The following is a 21018-nucleotide window of genomic DNA, read 5'->3' as shown; positions in this document are numbered from 1 at the left end:
GCAGAAGCAGAATAATTGAACCCTGATTATTATAAGAATGGGGAGAGTTCATGAAACGGGGGGCTGGACAGGGGGTGGGAAGAGGGACTTGAAAGATAAGCAAATCTAGGTTTCCATGGGTTGAAATGGATTTCAAATTGCATCCCACTGTGACTTAACTATAGAGCTATCTGCAGAGTATAATTTAAATATCTCCTTTCCCAGTACCAACTAGAACCCTGATTTGCTGATTTTTAAACTTTATTTCTCGGCAAAATGGGGTCATTAGTAAACTCTCTACATTTTCCCCACAGGGGAATGTGATGAAGCCATTTTTTTAGTCCTGATAGATTGCTGACTTGCATTGGGATTGCAATCTGTACCTGCGATCTGCAAAACAAACAAACAAAAACCCCCCCAAAACCCATTATTATTATTACCAGGCTAGTTGGTGAGCTCAGAATTTGCATAGCGTATAAAGCTGCCTTTTCCAACCTGTGTGTGTGTGTGCGTGCGCACGCGTGCACGCGTGCATGTGCCTGCATGCATGTGCGTGTGTGCGTGTGTGTGCATGTGTGTGTGCGTGTGCATGTGTGTTCTTTCCTTTACACACCTAAGACCACTCATTGCACTCGCCTGAATGAATGAGGAACCAGCACTTGACAACTGTGCTAAGAGCTTCAGGAGAGGGGGAAAGCCTTTCAGAGCTAATTACAGGGAATAACCTTATCTAAGAAATCAATTGAGTCCGTGAGAGTGCTGCTGTTATTAGTAAGTCTAGTTTCCAAGGAACAGTCTGTCTGTCTTGCCTTTCCCCTTCTGTTGGTCGTCTTTTCATCACTACAGTAAAATGCCTGACATAACCTACAAAAAGAAAAAGTTGATGGTGACTCCCAGTTTTGAAGTTCAAGTTCAAGATCAGTTGGTTACATTGTTTTGGGGCCTGTAGGGAGGTGGCACATCTTGGCAGGAATGTAGGGTGGAGCAAAACCACTTCATGGACAGGAAGCAAAAGAGAGAGGGTCCCACAATCTCCTTCACTGCATGTCCATCGTGACCGAAGATCATTCCCCTGGATCCCATCTCCTAAAGTCTCATAGCACCTCTCCACCGTGCCACACCAGGGATCAAGCTTTTGACACATGGGCCTCTGGGGTGGTGTTTCTCTGGTGCTTCTCTCTAATTAGGCTCTTCAGAGATGCCTCTCGGTCCTCTGCCAGCAAACTTCAGAGCAGAAAAGTATAAGAAAGAGTCCATATTCTTTTTTGTGTTTGGCGGGAGGTTACCAGGAATTGAGCTCAGGGGCACTCAACCACTGAGCCGCATCCCCAGCCCGTTTTTGTATTTGATTTAAAGACAGGAAGTGCCTCGCAGTGCCTCGCTTTTGCCGAGGTTGGCTTTGAACTCACCATCCTCCTGCCTCAGCCTCCTGAGTCTCTGGGATTACAGGCACGAGCCACTGCGCCCGGCTTCTATATTCTTTTTAATAGCTAAAACTTCCTTTCTATGTTCATGTTGTGCTGGGTGCTTTCCATATGCTACTTAATTTACTGCTAAAAACAGTGCTACCAAGACGGTAGTGTTCGCATTTCCATTTTCCAGAAAAAGACACAGAGACCTAGAGAAGTTAATGAACTTGCCGAAGGACATTCAGCTACTAAGAGGGTAGAGATGATAGGTGGTCAGTGCGTCACCAAAGCTGGAGTTCTTGCCCCCCCAAGCGAAGACTGTTTCATTTTTGTAAAGTCATTCCTTTCTGAAGTAATGGGCATCTCTGTGTTGGGCATGGTGGAGCATACCTCAGCAACGTGGGAGACTGAAGTTGGAAGATCCCAAGTTCGAGGCCAGCCTCAGCAACTTACACCCTGTCTCAAAAAATGGAAAGAGCTGGGGGTGTAGCCCAGTGTTAAAGCACCCCTTTCAGTCCTCAGTAAACAAACAAACAAACAAAAACCAGTAATGGGCATCTCTAAACATTGCTTCCCATCTTTCAAACTTTGAAGGAAATATAATTAAGGGCTACAGAATCCTGTCAAAGGGACTATGACATCAGGCAGGTTTAGAGTCAAATTTAGGCACAGTAATTTAATGATCATGTGAACTTAAATAAATTGTTTGCTCTCCCCAATTCTATAAATGCTAAAGTTAGAATAATTGTGCTTGTTTCATTGAATTATTATAATAAATAATCCAATTTAATGGGATAGTAAGTGTGACATTATCTCAAAAAATGGTTCATTTTCTTCAAAAAAAAAAAAAAGTTCCCCAACATCAAATTATTTGGGTATTTATTTTTTGCAGAGCTGGGGATTGAACCCAAGGCCTCGCACATGTTAGGCATGTGCTGTACCACTGAGCTACATCCACAACGTGGGAACTTATAAACTGACATAAAAAGAAAAAGAAATCTGGATGCACACAAAGAAACCAGTGTTTCTCAAACTTTAGGAGAAACAAATCCTGGTCTTGGTATTCGATTGGGTACTGGATGAAAAGGATGGAAGGAAATTAGAGATGCTTTCTGCATGGCTCCCATCTTTTCAGGAAAGATCTCCGACTGTGAAGACATCAAGACTGATTTGGGACAAACCTTCTCCCTTCCCATACACCACCCACAATCCTGCCTTTCTATAAAATCTTGATTCATCCATTAATTTGAAGCTAGAATCTTATTGATGATGCTCTATCTCCTGGAAGACATAAGTGGATGGGAAAGCATCGTAGACTGGAAAAACCTGGAAACCAAATTGATTTCTGTGTACCATTGGGGAGCGATCAATTTTTAGTTCTGCACAGTACAAGAATCTCTTCCACAATATCTGGATTAATTACCTGAACTCAATCTTTCTATCTTAATAATATTAGGAGCTCACTCACCATGTTACAAAGCAGCTCCTTCCATTTTTAAAGGGATAAACCTCCCTCACTGGTCCTAGCTTCCATAAAACGAAGTCCCACCTCCATGCGACGTCTAACAAGTGGAGACAAATTGTGGTCCTGCTACTCCCTCCCTGTCATGGAATTTTTAGTCGATGCCTCCATGTATTGCAGATCGATCCTGCATGGTCTCCATCCAACATCATAGTCCACTAAGTCCTCTTCTCTGGCTGATAACAGTGTCCAGGAGCTTGGCTGTGTTAGACCTTCAGCTCTGTTATTACCCCACACCCAACATTGCCGTGAGACTGATTGTATGGAATATTCTAGAGAGCCCATCACTTTGCTGTTGGCTGACCACTGAACTTGGGATGATAGAAATTGCATAAGGAACAGTGGTGAACCCTGGACTCAGAAAAGTGGTGGAACAAGCCCAGTGTTTGTGGTTAGACTGGGACAGAGCACCAGATTCTATCAGCACCTTGAAGGTCAATCATGCTGTCTGTGGCAGGAGGAGCCCATGAGATTGACAATAGGTAAACACCAGAAAAGCGAGCGGATTAATTTACAATGAACAATCATTGGCTGCTTTAGGGTCCAGAAATGGTTCAGGTTCAACACAATTGTTTCCTCTTCTTTCACACAAAAAAATGTCATGGAATTCTTACTCAATGCCCCCATGCATTGCAGAGCAATACTGCCTGACCTTCATCCACCAGCATGAGAGTCCACTAAATCACCTTCTTCATGTGGGAATAAGTGGCCTCCACAGTTACTTCAGGGATCCTCTTGCACACAGGCAGAAATAATAGAGATCCAAGTGGGAATAAGCTTGATCTAACAAGATCAAGTTAGACTAAACATCTTCTTGACAAAGAATGACGGGGAACCCTCAAAGTCTCTAGAACACAGCCAGCCTATGGTTAAACTCAGCCCTGCAGGTTAAGACCATATAAAATGAGATAAATCAGGATTTCTGATCTCTGGGCTTTTTGTTGTTGTTGCTCTGCTGTTGAGACAAGAACCAGAGAGAAAACTGTAAAAATGCTTAAAAGCATGCAAATAAACCATTGATATAAATGGTACAGGAGTTTAAAATGGATTCAATTAAGAGGGCAAGACATGGAGGTCAGAGGGTATGACCTAAGATGAACTTTGAAAAATGAATAGCATTAAGTGGGGGAGGGGGAATGAGCCAAAAAAAAAAAGGGCTTTCTAAGCAGAACTGATTAAAACAGAACATATGGAAGAAAAACCCATTGGTGGGGTCAATGGGGACATATTTAAGGAAGCATTGTCTAGGGTGAACTTATATAGAGAAGCTTAGGGAAGACCAGCCAAGAGGGATTGGGAGAAAACCTGCAGATGAGATGAGAGAATGTGAAGTGTTTCTCTGGAACCCAGAGAGGAAGTAGGATTACCCTTTGAAGGCAGAAAATGACAAAATTTGGTAAGATAAAGTATTACTTTACAAAGTAGTTGGAAACATTATAGGACTTCTTAATCTTAAAAGATGGACTATATTTTTGTTGTTTCAAAAGGCAGGAATACAAATTTGTAGTTTATACCTACTTGATGGGTTACTAAGAGAAGCCAGGGGTGTGTGGGTCCCCTGACTGGTATTAGCATCTCAAAGGACAGCAACATCTTTTCTTAAATCATTCCTGAACGTTACTATCCAATGACAAGACCCAATGAAGCCATTTTTCCAATTGCATGTCTTAAACAGGATTCTACAGATTGCATTTTCTGAACAGAAACGTTTTCTAACAGCTTGGTTTCCCCAGAAGAACACCTGATCCTTTGTCCAGTTTTCTCTGAAGCAATTTGTGTTAGGAACCTTGCTTTCTCTATTACCTTGTTTACCCATGACACTTTCTGTGCTGTACATTTCTACATATTCCACCAGCACTTGAAAAGTATTAAACAACAGATTTTGAGGTAAGCCTAAAGAAGAGCCTTCTGGTTTATGATATGTTGGTTAAAAATAAGTGCACTATTAATATGCCGTTTGGATAGATGATTTATTTTGGTATCACGCACCCCATCCTGGTATTTCAATGTTAGTTACTTGCTTTCTCTTCCAGCACCACAGAGAGCCTAAGAGCTGTGTGTCACTGATAACAGGTTTCCCTATCACTCCCATGTTTCTATTCCACAGAAAGAGAAGTTTCTACTTTTCAAATTATTTATTTTATAAAGTTAGAGGGCTTTTATGGGAGAGAGAATATGTCTCTTACCACTTTTATGTTAAAAATATTTAAATTACATTAGAATTGCAAAGCACAATTTTTATTCCTTTCTTCTAGTAGAGAAACAATGGAAACCCTGGGGTCCTTAATATTATATTTAACTGGCTCTGCATTTAAATTTTTTCAAAAGTGCAAAGAGATAGCTTGGTGCATATGACTGAGACTGGCGGGGAAGCACATTGGCACAGTGTCTTTGGTCACTGTGGCTTAAGGATTAAGGAAATGCCAAAGAGGTTTTCAGGGAAAGCACATTTGTCTTTATACCTGGAGTAGCCACAAGAAGGTAGAGCACAGACAAAATAGCCTTGAGGCCCGAATTTCAACTGAATGGTCTAACTTGCTGTGTGTCCTTAATACATAGGAAGTTGTTTCTCTGAAAGGTGTTGTTCCCTGTTTTTTTTTTTTTTTAACCCATAGATTCAAAATGATATCAGGGAAGAGGTTGAAGGAACAGAGCTCAGCAAAAGCCTCCAGCTTAGCTGCTTTGGGAGCTACAAAGGTGTTGGTGTTTTGAAGCTTTGAACCCTCAAAGGGGTTCATGTCTCTGTGGGCCGCCCTGCGCTTAGCACAGATAATCAAGTACTGGCTGAAATAACCCTATGGTAATATGGTGGAGAAGCCCCCACATCTCTCCTAGTGAGTGTCCCTTAAAGAGCAATGGAGACAGAATACTCAGTTGATGATGGTTCTGACATGGATTTTAATGTTCTAAAAATAATTAAATTGAGCATATTATAAAGTTGAAAACTTACACATAGAAATTAATATTTCTTTCTTTTTTAAAATCTTTTTCTTTCCTTTGTCTCTTTATCTTATCTTTCTTTCTTTTTTCTTTTTTCTAGCGTTGAGGAGACATGATGGGGATCTCAAATAAATTGTACTTTAGACCTATAGGAACCTTAGTAGATATATTTTTTTTCAAACCCTCCCATCATAGACCAGCCCTGTGATATAGTCAAAAAACCTGGAACAAACAGCTCTACATTTAAACTAAATTCCACCACAACTAGGTGCATGCCCTGGGTGAATGCGCGACCTTTTGGAACTCCAGTGTTCTCCTGACCAGGGAGAGAATTCAGCTCCAGCCTCTCAGTGCCAGGATCCTTGTGTTTGCTGGAGTATCCTCCGGGCACCTTCCTGTTTGCATCCATAATCCTCCCCAGGTGTTTCTCTGCAGATCACCTGACCTTTTCTCTGGCATTGTCTGTGCCCTTGTGATGCCAAAGGATAGCAAATCAAGTCCTGGCAAGCGCCCTGCAATTTAGTTCTTCCCACTGCACACCAATAAATATTCTGATCCTCCAAGAGGATGAAATTAAATGACAACAGACCAGGTACCCTTTCTGGTATCCCATCCTCCAAGTAGCCAAACTGCATCTTTGCAATCTCAATCCAGTGTCAAAGAAGGCCTCCCCTAGCTCTATGGCCTTATAGAGGATGGTCCCTTCAGAGCACCTGTCACAATTTGCCATCAAGAACTCGTGACCGGGGCTGTGGTTATAACTTAGTGGTAGAGAGCTTGCTTAGCCTGTGTGAGGCCCTGGGTTCGATCCTCAGCACCACATAAAAACAAATATATAAAATAAAGGTATGTGTTCACCTACTACTGAAAAAATTTAAAAAATGAAAAGAACTCGTGATCCCACTTGGCTCTGTCCTTCCTCCCACTATACTGTCCCCCTCATCACTGCGCCACTCAGGCTCCCCTTGGGTCTTGGCTCAGGGTGAGTCCTCAATAAAAGGGCCCTGTTAGGTGAAGGAATGGATTCCACCTTCTGGTGAATGCTCGAAAACATCCAACATTTACCAAGAGCAGGGTATATGTCAGGTTAGGAACTAGGCACAGCACCTAACTTAGCCTATTTATCTCTTAAAACAATTCCCTGAAGAAGGTATAAGTCTGATCTTATAGGCAAGGAAATGGAAGCTAATGAAGCTCCAAGAAGGGACATCCAAGGCGGCTCCAGGAGTCAGGGAAGGCTTTTCAAAGGGGCTGAGTATGATGGCAAATGCACACACACATACACACACACACACACACACACACACTATATATATATATATATATATATATATATATATATATATATATATATATATATAATATCTTTACTGAGATTGAGATTGACAAGTTGCCAGATAAGGTCCACAATTAAATTTGCTTTAAGCAGGACTTGGAAGGAATTAAACAAGGTGTCATCCTACTCAGCATCTTTTAAATATATAATATAATATATATATATATATTATCCCCAGATATTTGTGTATGTATTGTATCCATATATATATATATATATATATATATATATATATATATATATATATACACATATATGTATACAAATGCTTACTGAGACTTTATTAACCGCAGGAAATATCAACAAATGAGGTAGCCATCTGGGGTTAAATCTGGCTAAGATGATTACCCAAGAAGGGTTTGGGTTTTTTGTTTTTTTGAGTGTGTGTGTTGCTCTCCCACCTTCACCCCACCCAAACGTTGCTCCTTGGAAACCAAGAACTGAGCCCCCTGGTTCTTGTGAGATACTGATGCCAGTCTGCCAAAACACAGGTTTAGCTGTATTTCACCCCAAAGCTGGTGGGTCTCCAGATGACCTCTGGCAATACAATAGCATTGTAATGCCCGTCCTTTCATTGGATGACAAACAAAGCAGCACTATGCTCTGATATGAAAGTCACATTTATTTTCTTGCTGGACCCCAGCTCTGTGGGATCTCGCAAGTGAACGCTGCTGTCATCCCGACTGGGACTTAGTCAGCTGAGTTGGAAGAGATTTTCTGTTTGTTTTATTTATTTATTATTATTATTTTTTCAAAGAATACATGTCTGTTTGAAAGTGAATTTCTTTTTTGATCAAAACACCAGCTCCCAGTCCCGGCTCTGAATCCTCTCTCTCTCTCTCTCTCTCTCTCTCTCTCTCTCTCTCTCTTGCATCTTGGGATGCTGACCTAAGGGTGAGAATATAGATAATGGAAGATTTATTTAAAAGAGAGTCAGAGATAAAACTCCACCACCATTCCCTCATCTCACAAATGCACATTTTCCTTGTGCTTTTATATTCTTTGGCTACATCTTTTTGGAAGCTGTTTTCTCATTCAAACAACCCCCACTGGGCAAGCCTGTCTGGCAGCGCTGCAGGTGTCCCTCAGTCCCCCGCTCACAAAGCCTACTTGTTAATCAGCCCCATCACGTGTCTTTTGACCCCCTTCCTACCCGGCTTTCTCCACGTCTCTCCCAGCCAACCACCACTACCACTTCTAAAAGGGGAAAAAACTGAACAGCCAGTCAAAAGAGCTATTATCTTAAAGACTCCTTAACAAGGCCTGGGCTTTCCAGTAAATTAGTCCAATCTTTTGCTTCCCTCCTCCTTTCTAGACATCCCCCCTTCACCCCCATTCTTAGGTCACTGCAAAGCTAGCTATGTTCTGTGGCCGCTGGACATTCTTCCCAGTGTCCCTGTGGAAGCCTCTCAGCCACCATTACTGTCTGTCCTCCCCTTCAGAACCATGAGGAATGTAAATCCACAGGCATATCCTCCTCTCCCTAACCCAAGTGTGGCAACCCGTGACATTAGACAGATGCTGTTGGGGATCTTACACAGAGAACCTGGAAGACAAATTAAGCATCTCCTGTGCTTAATTACTCAATGGTCTAGCTATATAAGTCCTTTCCCTCACTTTCCTGGGATGGAAAATGAGAATATTAATTCCGTGCATGATGACTTAGGGAGAGGTTATTTGCTAATAAGAGCCTGTGTTTGTAGAAGGCTCTGGAGTTGGCGTAGCTAGGTTAGAGATGACCTGTGTCCGTCACGTACTGCGGACCTGAAAATGAAGGCAAGTTGCAGGGATCTGTAGGTCCTGGGGGGTGGGGATGGGGGTTTTGTTTTTTCCCCCCATGTGTCACTAAGTCCCACTCCCACCCTACCCATGTCCACATCAGGTGACATCTTTCTCCTGAATGAATTCATGCCCTCAGAATCACAAAAGAAGAGAGCACATTCAAGTCTTTTTCTGTTTTGCTTTGTTTGGGTGTGTCCTGGGCCCTGGACAGAAATTGGAAATTTCTTCAGGGTTCCTTGTGCTGTAACAAAATGCGACTTCCTCAGTGTTAGTTCTTAGTAAAATGCTCAAAGAGCCCAAAGAATTATCTTAAAATTCTTTATGGGCATATTTACTGTGAAAATCAAAAGGAAAAATGGGAGTGAAGGAGAAAAGGTCGTCCCACATCAAGGATGAATAAGAAAACATTTGATTTTTTTAACAGATTTATAAAACTTGTAACATATGCAAATAACATTCTTTTTGGATAAATAAAAATCTCTCTCTTTTTTTTTCTCATGGATCAACACTCAGGAATATTTGTTTGAGGGCATCCGGTTCCCTTTTGCAATCCTAAGATATGGTCCATGTCACAACATCTTCACAACTAGGTTTTGGCTATCAATAAGGAGGGGTCAAAGGCAACGTTACAAAGGAGCCTTGGATAGAAGCCAGCCAAAGAGGCCAGAGGCCAGGACTTGCTGGAGTCTGCTGACCTAGTAAAACCCAGACTACAGCTATCTAGGGTGACAATTTTCAGGGGTGGGACTGTGGAGCCACAGCAGAGCATGTGCGGCTTTCTCTTCTAGGGTTTACCAAGCAGCTGTAGACCTGGAATTTTTGTAGTTTTATAGAAAGATATGTTGATCTATTTCCTTCAGTTTAAAAACTGATGGCTTTTTAAATCAAACCGATTGAGATTTCTCAAACTTGTTTCAACTAAAAACCAATTCACACAGGTGTTCTCTCTCTCTCTCTCTTAAATTGCAATAAAATATATACAATATAACCAGGTGTAGTGGCACATGCCTGTAATCCCAGTGACTTGGGAGGCTGAGGCAGGAGGGGGATTGCCAGTTCAAAGACTGCCTCAGCAATTTAGAGAGGCCCTAAGCAACTCAGTGAGACCTTGAGTTTAAAGAAAATATTGAAAAAAGGCTGGGGACATGGCTCAGTGGTTAAGCGCCGCTGGATTCAATCTCCAATACACACACACACACACACTTACACACACACACACACACACACAACCATCTTAACCAATGGCATTTGGTATGTTCACACTATTGTAAAACTATCATCACCAAAACATTTCATCTTGCCAAACAAGATCTGTATCCATTAAACATGAATTTTCTTCTTACCCCTATCTACTTCAGCCCTTGGCAACCAACATTTGACTTTTTTTGGGGGGGGTGTACTGGGGACTGAACCCAGGGGGGGCTTTACCACTGAGCCACATCCTCAGCCCTTTTTATTTTTGATTTTGAGGCAGGGTCTGACTAAGTTGCTTAGGGCCTCACTTAAGTTGCAGAGGCTGGCTTTGAACTTGTGATCCTTCTGCCCCAGCCTCCCAAGTCACTGGGATCACAGGAGTGTGCCACCCTGCCTGGCTTCATTCCCTCCCTTTTTAATAAACAACTTTATCAAGATATAATTTACATAATTTAAAGTTCAACCATTTAAATGTTCAATTCAACATTTTTTTATAAAGTTGTCAAGTGGTTCCACAATGGTCTCAGGGTGGGTTTAGAACATTTCCATTATCTCAGCAAGATCCCTCAGGCCTATTTACAGTTGATCCTGGTGCCCTTTCCTCTTTACCTCCCCAGCCCTATGCAAACACTCATCTACTTTTCTATCTGCATGGATTTGCATTTCTGGACATTTCATATAAATGGAATAATATCATAAGTAGTCTTTATTTATTTATTTTTATGTGGTGCTGAGAATCGAACCCATTGCCTCATATATGCAAGGCAAGGCAAGTGCTCTACCACTGAGCCACAATCCCAGCCCTCCTAAGTAGTCTTTTGTGTCTGACTCCTTTCGTGTTGTAACATTCTTCATTACGGAATAGTATTCAATCGCATTAGGTATTTCACATTATTGTTCATTTCATGAATTGAGGGACATTTGAGCTACTTTCACTCTGCTGTTGCTAATGACGCTATATGGGCATTTGTGTGCCTAACTATGTGTGCAGAAATTTTCATTTCTCTTGAGTGATACCTAGTAGTAGGATTGCTGGGTCATATAACAAAACTTACATTTAACTTTAAAAGAAATTGTCAAATTATTTTCCAAAGTGGCTTTATTGTTTGAAGATTCTCTTTAGGGCAAATGAACTGAAACTTCAAGTGGGTGATGTTTTCCTTTGATTCTGCCTCTTCCTGACTTTGACCCCAGTTCAGACTCAGACAGAAAACCAAGCCCAGGGAATCATGAATTAATTCCTCAAATATTTCCCGTTTTCAGTATCCTTAGCTCACAGCTAAGTTCACATTTAATCCAAACAACTTTGAAGCCTCAGAAGAAGTCCTATGAGAACTTGGATGAGTCTTGACCATTTAGAGCCTCAGAGTCCATATCTGTAGGGGAAGGATTAAACCCAGGTGATCTCTAATGTCCTTTCTAGCCACTGGCGTCTCTAGTAGGGTCTGCGGACCCAGAGTGATCCTGAATGCCTTCGATATGCCTCATTCACAGTGTCAGTATCGAGGCAGAGTTTTTCACCTGTGCACGTGCCAATCCAGTAAACAAACCAGGCCTTTCTCCTCACCAGACACCCTGAAATGGGAGACAGCAGCTATAGGGAAAAGAATGACCATTCTCTTCATAGGACAAGCCAAAGCTCCCAATGAGAGAAGGAGGTGACACCTGACCTTCCCATTACAAAGTAGTCCAGCAATTCATCCAGAGTGGGTGGGCGTCAATTGACCTGGCTCCCATACATCACATTCTTATGAGTTGATCTTCTGAAAACACCAGGAGCAATTATATATATATATATCGCTCTTTGAGATGCTTTTGTATTGATAACTAGGATTGTTTTCCCAGGGCTACCAAACTGGATAACTTAAAACAACAGAAATTTATCATCTCATAGTTCTGAAGATTAGAAGTCTGAAACCAAGGTGTCAGCAAGGCCAGGCTCTGTCCGATGGCCATAGAGAAGTCTTTCTTTATGTCTCCTTGCTTTTTGGTGATGGCTGGTGATCCTTGGCATTCAGCGCGTGTCTTATACGGGCATTACGCCCATCATGTGACTGTCTACTCTGTCAGTGTCTCTATGCTGTCTTCTCTCTGCATATGTCTGTCTCTGTTCAAGTTCCTCTTTTTAGAAGGACATTGTTTATAATATTTTAGGGTCTACCCTAATGACCTCATTTAACTTGATTCAGTCTGTAAGTCCCAAATAAGATCACAGAATACTGGCCATTAGGATTTCAACATGTCTTTTTAGGGGGAAGGGTATACAATCCATAACAGTAAGATTTTGAAAAATGAAGTTTCTAAAAATTTAATAAACATTGAATGTACCTGTAATCATAATTATACACAAAAAGGGAAAATGTGTTTTCTTTCTTCAGCAATGACATGAGCTTTATAGGGCTTGAGCCCAGAGAAAGATCATAAGGACCTTGAATCTCTGGCTCTCCATCCCGTGTGGTTTGAGACATGGACACCCATGGTTATTTTTAAATAATACCTTCCCATCTGGGCAGGAAAAAATAAATAAATAAATAAGTAAATAAACTATTCAGTGCTTGGAATATAATACCATAAATTATTTATAATGTTTTTTCCTCCTAAGGGCTTCCTATGACTAAGATCAGGGAGGAAGAATAAGAAATTGGATACGGTTTTAAAAAATTGGGACACAAATTTGAGATGCCATGATCACAGAACAGGATCAACTGATAAGATCACTTCAATTTCTACACCTCAGAGAGGGAAGAGAGTGCTTGGGATTTGCTGCTGAATGAGCTGGTTGTCGCTCTGGGAGGAAAGACTTTGAGTGGGACCCTGTATGCTTGCTAGACCGACCTTTAACAGGCTTGCAGGGATACAACCATCTAGCAGATCAGAAGGAACCCAGAAGAGCTCCTCACAACAAGGTTTCAGAAGAACTTTTTCCTTATTTCCAATCTCTTCCATGGTGATTTTGGGACCCCACAAAAAAAAAAAAAAAGGACAGGCCTGGCTTTAAGCCCAGTGTTTAGTGAGCACGTGTCAATGGTTTGCAGATGCACTAAACTCTCTCCTCTGCAGTTGCTCTCTCCGTTTATAAAATACTCCTTATCTCTACTTGCACCCCAATCAAGCTCTCTCTTTAGCCATCCCATTTGTCCTCAAATCTGACTCCTTTCTTCCTTGGGGTCCTTCTCAACCTCCTGCTGCTATAAACAAAGGAACTAAGAGTTTAATTTTGTGTCGCACTCTCAACCTGATGCCAATCACTAAAGCCTGGAATGCCCTTGGTAACACCTCTTCCTTCCGGCTATCTGTCCTCTTCAGGAGACCTTGTTGCAGACTGCTCTGGAGTTTCAAAGGTCTGGAAGAAAAGGGGCCACCCTTCTTTTCTTCATGGCCTCTTTTAGATCACTGTGTTTGGGTTTCGATCACAGTGTTTGGGTGAGCTTTAAGTGGGAGAAACCACGTCAACTATTGGGTACACAGGGCTTGACATGGAGTAAGTGCTCCGTTATGTAACCTAGTTACATTCTCCAAAAGTCTCCTTCTTTTCGTCTCTCCAAACCATCCATACACCATCCATCTTGCTATTTCCTTCACTGTCTTTCTTACCAAAGCCCACTGCCTCCCATCTGGACCAGGGATAGAAATTCTTAAGCCAGTCTCCTTATCTTCAATCTCTTCTCCTACTCCCTAATTAATATGGATACTGTTACCCTGCTGCTCAGAAGTGTCAATGCTTTCTTGTTGGCTTGCTTTGAAACCCAGCCCTTCCTATCCAGTACTACCTCAAATTTCCCAGTGTATCTTCAACCAGATTATAGTGGGAACTCAGAAAAAGTCTTCTACCTCTCCCATGTCTGTTCCATTGTGGGTAATCTTCTGTCAGTCTAGAAAGTCTCCGTTATCCACAAGTAGCTATCTTATGGTGCAAAGCCCCCTTCTTCCATGAAACTACTTCTTGTGTTTCTGTTTTTTTCCTGTTTTGAATCTGCTCTGTCCCCAGCTCATCTTCCTCTCCTAGAGCTTATATTTTTTGCCTCTTACTCTTTTTTCTTTAGTTTCCCTGTGGAACCTCATCTAGTGCTTCATAAGGAGAAAGCACTCAATAAATACCCACGGACTAAAATTAAACACCTTTCACACTTTAAGGTGAGAGATTCCTCTCTATTATTTGAGACCTATCCTCCAGCTGGGAAAATATCACTCACGGAAATTCCTTGGCCCAGTCTATATGCTTCTCAAACATCCCAGATTGCATTTTTCCAGGATAATTGAATACTGTGTTCTTTCTAATTTTGCCTTTTTTGCTTTTCCAATTCCAAACTACCTTATCTTGCTCACCCAAAAGCCCTACCTGTCCCAACTCCTTATCTTAATCTCCTAAAATTTAACTTCCATCTTACACAGAATGGTGCCTGTAAACTAAAATACTGGAGAGAATCACTCTTCTTAAAGGTCTGATCTGTTTCAGGAAGCCCAAGCCCAGCAGTTAAAAGTGTAATGAAAATGGACTGATAAGTAGCAGAATGCTGTGTCCACACAAATTGCACTGCATTGCAGGCAGGGTGCAGTTTGGAGAATTGTTCATGAGTTTACCATAGCTTGATGAAGGATACCTCATACCTAACAGTCACTAGCTGAGCACTGCAAAAGAGGATGGGGATTTTATGCGCATCTAAATGATTCTCTTGAAATGTCTTTTGATTCTTTTCATTAGGCAAGATGAATCCATCTTTATGGCCATGTTGCTGGCATAAAAAGATGCACATTATATGTCAGCAACTACAGTATAATGCATTTATTTTGTGTGAGCGGAGCAAACCACTTGAGAATAGTTTATTTTGCAGAAACATGGGATTAACACTTCAATTGCTGTCCCAAGCCATAGGACCAGTGGTCTTGTCATGCAAAGACTTTTACTTCTATTATTATTATTATTAATTATGTTCTTTAGTCTGTTCCTATATTAAGGATACACTTAGGTTAAAAAAAATTAAAGTATCTCTTATGTGTTTGGCATGACCTTTATTTATCCTGTAAGGTGGGTGTCCCCTTCTAGTGGATCTTACAAAGGAAGAAGTGAAATAGCTAAACTAAATCCTAGGAATCATGAACTTCTCACAAACCTTGATAGAGGTTCCAGTATAATTGAATTGCATGCACCTCCCAAGTGACTTTTGTATTTCTTTAGTGTAAATGACTTTATACCTACCTGCTTATCAGTACATTCCCCTCTTGGGTCTTGGTAGATGCATGGACTGGATCTTTCAGCTCATGTGGATGCTGATAGAGCCTAACCAAAGTTTTCCTTACATATTTGTTCAAACTATTTCCCCTTGCACTGGGAAGAGAGATAGGGCTGGACTATCACTACTTGGGGAGGGTGTTGTGAACTCACCTGTCAGTGGAATCAGACAGCCCTTGATTCCAATTCCAGTTTTCAGCTGAGAAACCCTGGCAAATAATGTGGTCCTCTGAGCCTCAGTTTTCTTCTCTGTAAAATGGGGTGGAGGACTTTTTTTTTTTTAACCCTGCATGGGCTTGCTTGACACAGGATATCTACACAAATGTTAGTTCCTCTCCCCTCTCTCTATACCTTCCTTGAAATTCTATCCATACTCTTAGGAGAAATTGGTGACATTAGGGCAGGGAAGTATTCCCTATGTCCCCTTTTGCCATTTTTCTTTTTCCCCACAGAAGGCAAACATGTCTCAAACATGTCTTCTCCTTCTGTTCCCTCCACCTATCCCCTCCCCCTCACTCCTGCTATATAACTGCCACAAAGGGAGGACAGTAAAGGAATCTAAGGACCCAGCTTCCTCCTGTGGTGTTGGTGACTCATAGGCTTATTCTGGAAAAGGACCCTATATGGAATTTCAAACACTGTCTCAGCGTTTTTTGTGGGGTCTTTTCCTGTTTCAGTTCTCTCAGCCTAGAGCCCTGGGAGGTGACTTTGGCCTGGGCTTTCTGAGGATACACCCAGGCCAAGGTGCAAGCCTGTCCTACCTAGGTAGCGGGAGGAAGGGAGGGACTCGGAGTTAAAAGACTTTTCGACGAGGAGGAATATCTCGAACTCTTTCTATCTCGGTGAATGACTCACTGGAACTCGTGTAAACACAGGTGTAATATGGGCCCGCGGAGGACTTATAAGTCCCAGCGAGATGGTAGGCCAGCGCTCTCTTCCAACCTTTGCATTCCACATGCAGAACACTAAAGTTCAAAGAGGTTAAGCAATTTGCCAGAGGCACCCCGCAGGACCTGGAATCTGCAGCCTGGGATTCCCAGCCTCGCTCCTCCAGCCACCACCACCCTTCTCCCAGGGTAAGAGGAACGGGCAGTGACTGTATCCACGCCGCTTTCAGAGCCTCAGACCCATACCTGGTCATTCCTCTCCGGGCCCCTCACTTCCTTCTTTCTTCCTCCTTCTCCCTCCCTGACCAGGGTCTCGCCAGGCCAACTGGATGAATGGATGCACAGCACCTATTCCCATAACTATACCTGTGCAAGCACTGTGGCTAAGAAAGCCTTCAGACACGGAAGCTTGCTTGCCCCTGCAGAACTGAGCAGAGTCATGGCTGAGGAGAGGGTGGCCAGAGGGGGTTAGCTGGGGGGTGGGGGGGGGCGGGGGTCAGCTGGCGCCGGGAGTCGGGGCGGAGCTTCGCGGTTGCAAGCTGGTGGGCAGGGAGCGGGAGGCAGGGGCGGGGCGTGGAGTTTGGAAGGATCGGGGGGCTGGAGAGCTGTAGCTGCTGGGCGGGCTCGCTGGGCTGGGGGGACGCGGAGAGGCGGCGGGGACTGCGGAGGTGCGGCGCGAGCCGCGGAGGGCGGCGTAACCGGAGGCGGAGGGGGCGGAGCCGCGCTCACAGCTGCCACCCGGCCGCCGGGCCCAGGCAGAGGCCACCCGCCCGCCGCCGGGCACGCACCGCGCGCAGACACTCTCCAAACAATGATCCTGGGCGCCCAGTTGGGCGGCGGACGGCGAGGCCACCGACGGCGAGGCCAGAGGAGCGCAGCCCCGAGGTGAGTCCTTGCGGCTTTTTGTAAATTCGGGCTCTTTTTGTCTGGCAAACGTGGCCTCACCGGGTGGTGGTGGTGGTGGTGGTGGTGGGTTGCTAGAGCGCTGCGGTCGCCGCGCAGGGAATCCCCTGTCGGTGTCGTCCTGGGTGACAGGCGGCGGATCCCGGCGAGTGGAGCGACTGAACCGCGTGCACCCGGGGTTGTGCTGGAGGTGGAGGCGCCGAGCGGGGAGAACTGGGGAGCCCGAGTGGTTTTCAATTCATTCGAGTATCGCGCTCTTTAAAGGGGGAAACTTTCTTTCGAGTTCCGGGAGCGGGGAACCGACTGTTCTGAGGGTGGTACCGGTCTGGCTGCTGTGTGCGATGGGAGACTGAAACGCTTTCCACCGCGAGCTTTGTCAAAGGAGCGGAGAAGGAGAGATCGCCCGGGCTGCTCCGAACAGTTCCCTAGGACGATTTGGGAGTTAGGGTAGTTACCTCTTTTGCAGCAGCGGGCCTTGAGAAGCAACTGGGTGATACCTTTTTCCAAGCCCGAGCTGAGCTCCCTAAATGCTGTGAGCAGGTTCTTAACCTTTGCTTGTGCTGCCCCCTCCCTAACCGGCGAAACACACATACACACACACACACACACACACACACACTCACACACACACACACACACACACACACACACACACACACGGAAAATAGAACCTCTCTACTTCATGTCTTGTGAATGGGAATGGAGCCGCCTGAGTATTCGCAGCAAGCAGCGGCCACTGGCTCACTGTGTGTATTTCTCCCAGGTAAAGCTCAGCCAGCACATGGTTTGCAGAGCCCGTAGCAAAGCCCAAAGGTCTAGGGGCCAGGAGTTTTGCAATGCATTTAGCCCTGAGTCGGGTTTGAAAGGCTTTATTGATCACTGGGCTGAACTATCATTAACAACGCTTTCTCTTCCTTTTCTGAAAAGGAAATGTGACGGGAAACCCTAGGGAATTCTGCAGTTTGCTATCTTGGGGTCCTGTAGAACTCAGGTGTCCTTCTTATCAGTTTAGACTGTAGTGGGTGCAGAACCACATTCCTCCTGCCGAGATTAGATTACACAGCATTGGAGAAAGAAAAAAGAAAAGAGAAAGTTGTGTGAATATAACAACTTATCCTCTGAGTGTGTTGGTTGAGGGGGTAGTTACCATTGCCACTTTCTCTCTTCTGCCTGGTTAACCCTCGCCAGCAAGAGTGTGTTGAAATCCACGTGTATTTCCTTTTTCAGATGTTGCATTCATTTAATTGCAATATATAGATTTTTTTTTTTTTGGTTAGAGTTTTGCGGAATTCTGTCACTTTAGAGTAAGACGTAAGTAACTTGCTGTAAATATGAGGGGTATTTTGAGCCAAGATATTTAATTTTATGGATCTGGCCACCCATTTTCTTCAGATTCTTCAAGAAATGGGGTGGGAGTGTATCTGACAGCTTTGGTCTTGTAAATTGTAGCCACAAATCTAGCGCAGAAGTTTGCAGAGATGAAGCTATTTTGTCATGGCTTAGATCAGAAAGAATGTTGAAATCTTTTTCTAATCTTACACTGCTGCCTCCCACTGCAATGGGGGAATTTGCATAATTCTGGGGGCGCCACCCCTCAGAGGTAAGGAATGTGGGCTGAGAAGGTGCCATTCCCAGGCTGAGGAGCTGGCACCTGTGAGGTGTGTCAGCTCACTCCTGCATGGTGAGCGCCACTTGCTGCATGCTTCACTATTTTTAATTTAAAACAAATAGGAGGTACTTCCAGGCAAAGAAGTGCAACATGAAAAGGGCCCTTTCTGGCCAAACAGACATGGTGGTAAATTCTGTTTGCTTTGACCGAGAAACCAGTTTTAATAGGATATAGTTAGTGATGATGGCAAATCCAGAGCTTCATTTTGTCCCCTTATTTAATGGTGTCCCCTTTAAATACCCCTCCACTCCACCCTCCATCCTGGAGATGAAACTCAGGGGTGCTTTACCACTGAGTTACACCTTCAGCCCTTTTTGTTCTATATTTCGAGACAGGATCTTGCTAAGTCAGTGAGCCTGGCCTTGGACTGTGAATGCAGGTGTGTACCTGGGCAACTGGCCCCTTTAAACAGCTCTGTGTCTCTGGGAAGTTGTGTGGTGAAAGTTGAAACTGACCTGCAGAGAATTTCAGAGTTGACGCTGAGAGCAAGGACAACATCATAAACTAGGGAGGGGGGCCTCAAGGAAACCTGCAGGATAGTAATCCCAGGCCTACCTAACTCCCAGGGCTATTGCAGGCCAATGGCTATAAAGGAGGGTGAGTGGGGGGGCTTAGAAAGTGGGGCATCTGGCACCAAGCAACCTCCCCATCCCAAATTTGGGTTCCTGCTGAGGAAGGAAATGAGATGTGGCCTTGCAAAACGGCTTCTTTGTGAATCTGTGGTAGCCGCTGAGGAAGTGGTTAGATGCCAACCTCCTCAGATAGCCCAGCTTGACCAAGAGCTGGCAGGAAGCTGATGAGCCCACACAGAGCTGGTTTCCAAGCTCTCTTCCTCCATCCCACAGAGGGGGCGTGGGAGCCTCTGCCTGTTATAGATGTGAGCCTGGCGGTGTCTTCCGGGACTGGTCTAGTCAGCCTTGGCTCATCAGCTTCCCAGGAAGAACCCACTCCCCTCCCCTGAAGACCAAAACACTCCCTCCACTTTCCAGCTAGCCTGCATCTCTGACACTACAAGGGAAAGAGAAGCCCTGGGCTATGCCTCCTCTGCTGGTTGAAGCCCATGACTTGTCCTAGAGAACTTGGCAGGGAAATGAACCTACTACTTGGGTGTAGTTGGAGAAGAAGAATTGAAATAGCAATCATTAAAGAAAAGGATCAAAGGCTCTAGGTGGCCACTGACAGTCTGTTCTTCTGGCTGTTCCTTTAGCTTAAAGATGGGAGTTGGCTTCATTGTTAGCTTCGGAGGAAAAAGTGTTCCATTTAGCTTCAGCACTCCTTGAGTATAAGCACCTCCGTCTGTGAGTGTGGGAGACAAGAAAGAGGGCGCTTCCCACAAAGGCTCTGGAATTTTCTTTGGAGCTCCTGGCACATTCTACCTGGTTAGTCCTGTTGATTGTTTAGAGAACATCAACCTCAAGCAGATTCTCACGGAGCAAAGTGGAGTGAAACCCTCGGGTGAAACCCTCTCTGAGCAGTGAGAATCTCTTCACCTCCGGGACTCAAGGAAGAACAGGAATGAGGAACAGGGAGCAGCAAGCTCCTCAGTATTTCCTCAGTATCTGGAACCATGAGGTGAGGTGAAGGACTGCCAGCAAAGTTGCCTTCTCTTGCCACAAGCACCAAAACCCGTGTCCTTGGACGAGTGTCAGATTTTGTCCTTGCTGAAGTTTCCCCACCTGTAGAATGGGGATCACAGCTGCCGAAGGGATGTTATTCAGATTAATTGGCTAATGTTTGCAGCCCTTTGATCTCCTCAGGGGTGAATTTACAGGGGGCATGGTGCAAACTGGGCTTCCAGCTTTATTCTCAGAAGAACTGAACTCTTTCAAGAAGCTGATTAATCTTCACCCCCGAGCTACGATAGGGAAAACACCATCTGATAATCACTTCTCTTATATTCTGTCCAGTTTACTTTCAGGCCAGGACTGTGATGACCATGCATTTCTCTCTCTTCTGTCTTTCTCCTTGGCTTGCAGTGCCCAGCTTTGATGACCTCACTCAGCTCAGGCAGGGTTGAACCCAAGGAAGAGGAGGGGCCAGAATTCCCAGATGTCAGATCTCCTGACAAGGTGCTCCTGGAAGATGGACCAGCACCACACCTCTTCCTCACCCATTTCCACCTCCACCTGTCCGGCATACGGATGACAATGCCCATTTCAGCCCTTCT

The 21018-nt window shown here is 44.2% G+C and overlaps 1 protein-coding gene and 1 long non-coding RNA gene across 3 annotated transcripts in view; one reads left to right on the top strand and one right to left on the bottom strand.

Annotated features, from left to right (window-relative positions):
- Positions 1-7958: 7958 nt before the first annotated feature.
- LOC120891948 (uncharacterized) lies at positions 7959-16735 on the bottom strand. The gene is made up of 3 exons (XR_013430541.1): positions 16646-16735; positions 15546-15641; positions 7959-8074 (listed from the first exon to the last, which is right to left on the bottom strand). It is a non-coding gene; the product is annotated as an uncharacterized LOC120891948 (long non-coding RNA).
- A 196-nt stretch (positions 16736-16931) lies between these two features.
- The window catches only part of Prag1 (PEAK1 related, kinase-activating pseudokinase 1), a 55051-nt gene continuing 50964 nt past the window's right edge, over positions 16932-21018 (top strand). Inside the window, exons 1-2 of one of the 2 annotated variants that reach the window (XM_078031311.1) lie at positions 16932-17164; positions 20828-20920. In XM_078031311.1, the coding sequence (XP_077887437.1) occupies positions 20840-20920 (81 nt within the window). In that variant the 5' untranslated portion in view covers positions 16932-17164; positions 20828-20839. The remainder of the gene's footprint in view (positions 17165-20827; positions 20921-21018) is intronic. The other variant, XM_005330784.5, reaches the window with a different exon arrangement.

Source organism: Ictidomys tridecemlineatus, chromosome 14, assembly GCF_052094955.1.
Source record: "Ictidomys tridecemlineatus isolate mIctTri1 chromosome 14, mIctTri1.hap1, whole genome shotgun sequence".
In the NCBI taxonomy this organism is placed as follows: Eukaryota; Metazoa; Chordata; class Mammalia; order Rodentia; family Sciuridae; genus Ictidomys; species Ictidomys tridecemlineatus.
The sequence above is the reverse complement of the archived record's forward strand: the minus strand, read 5'-3'. Positions and strand labels throughout refer to the sequence as shown.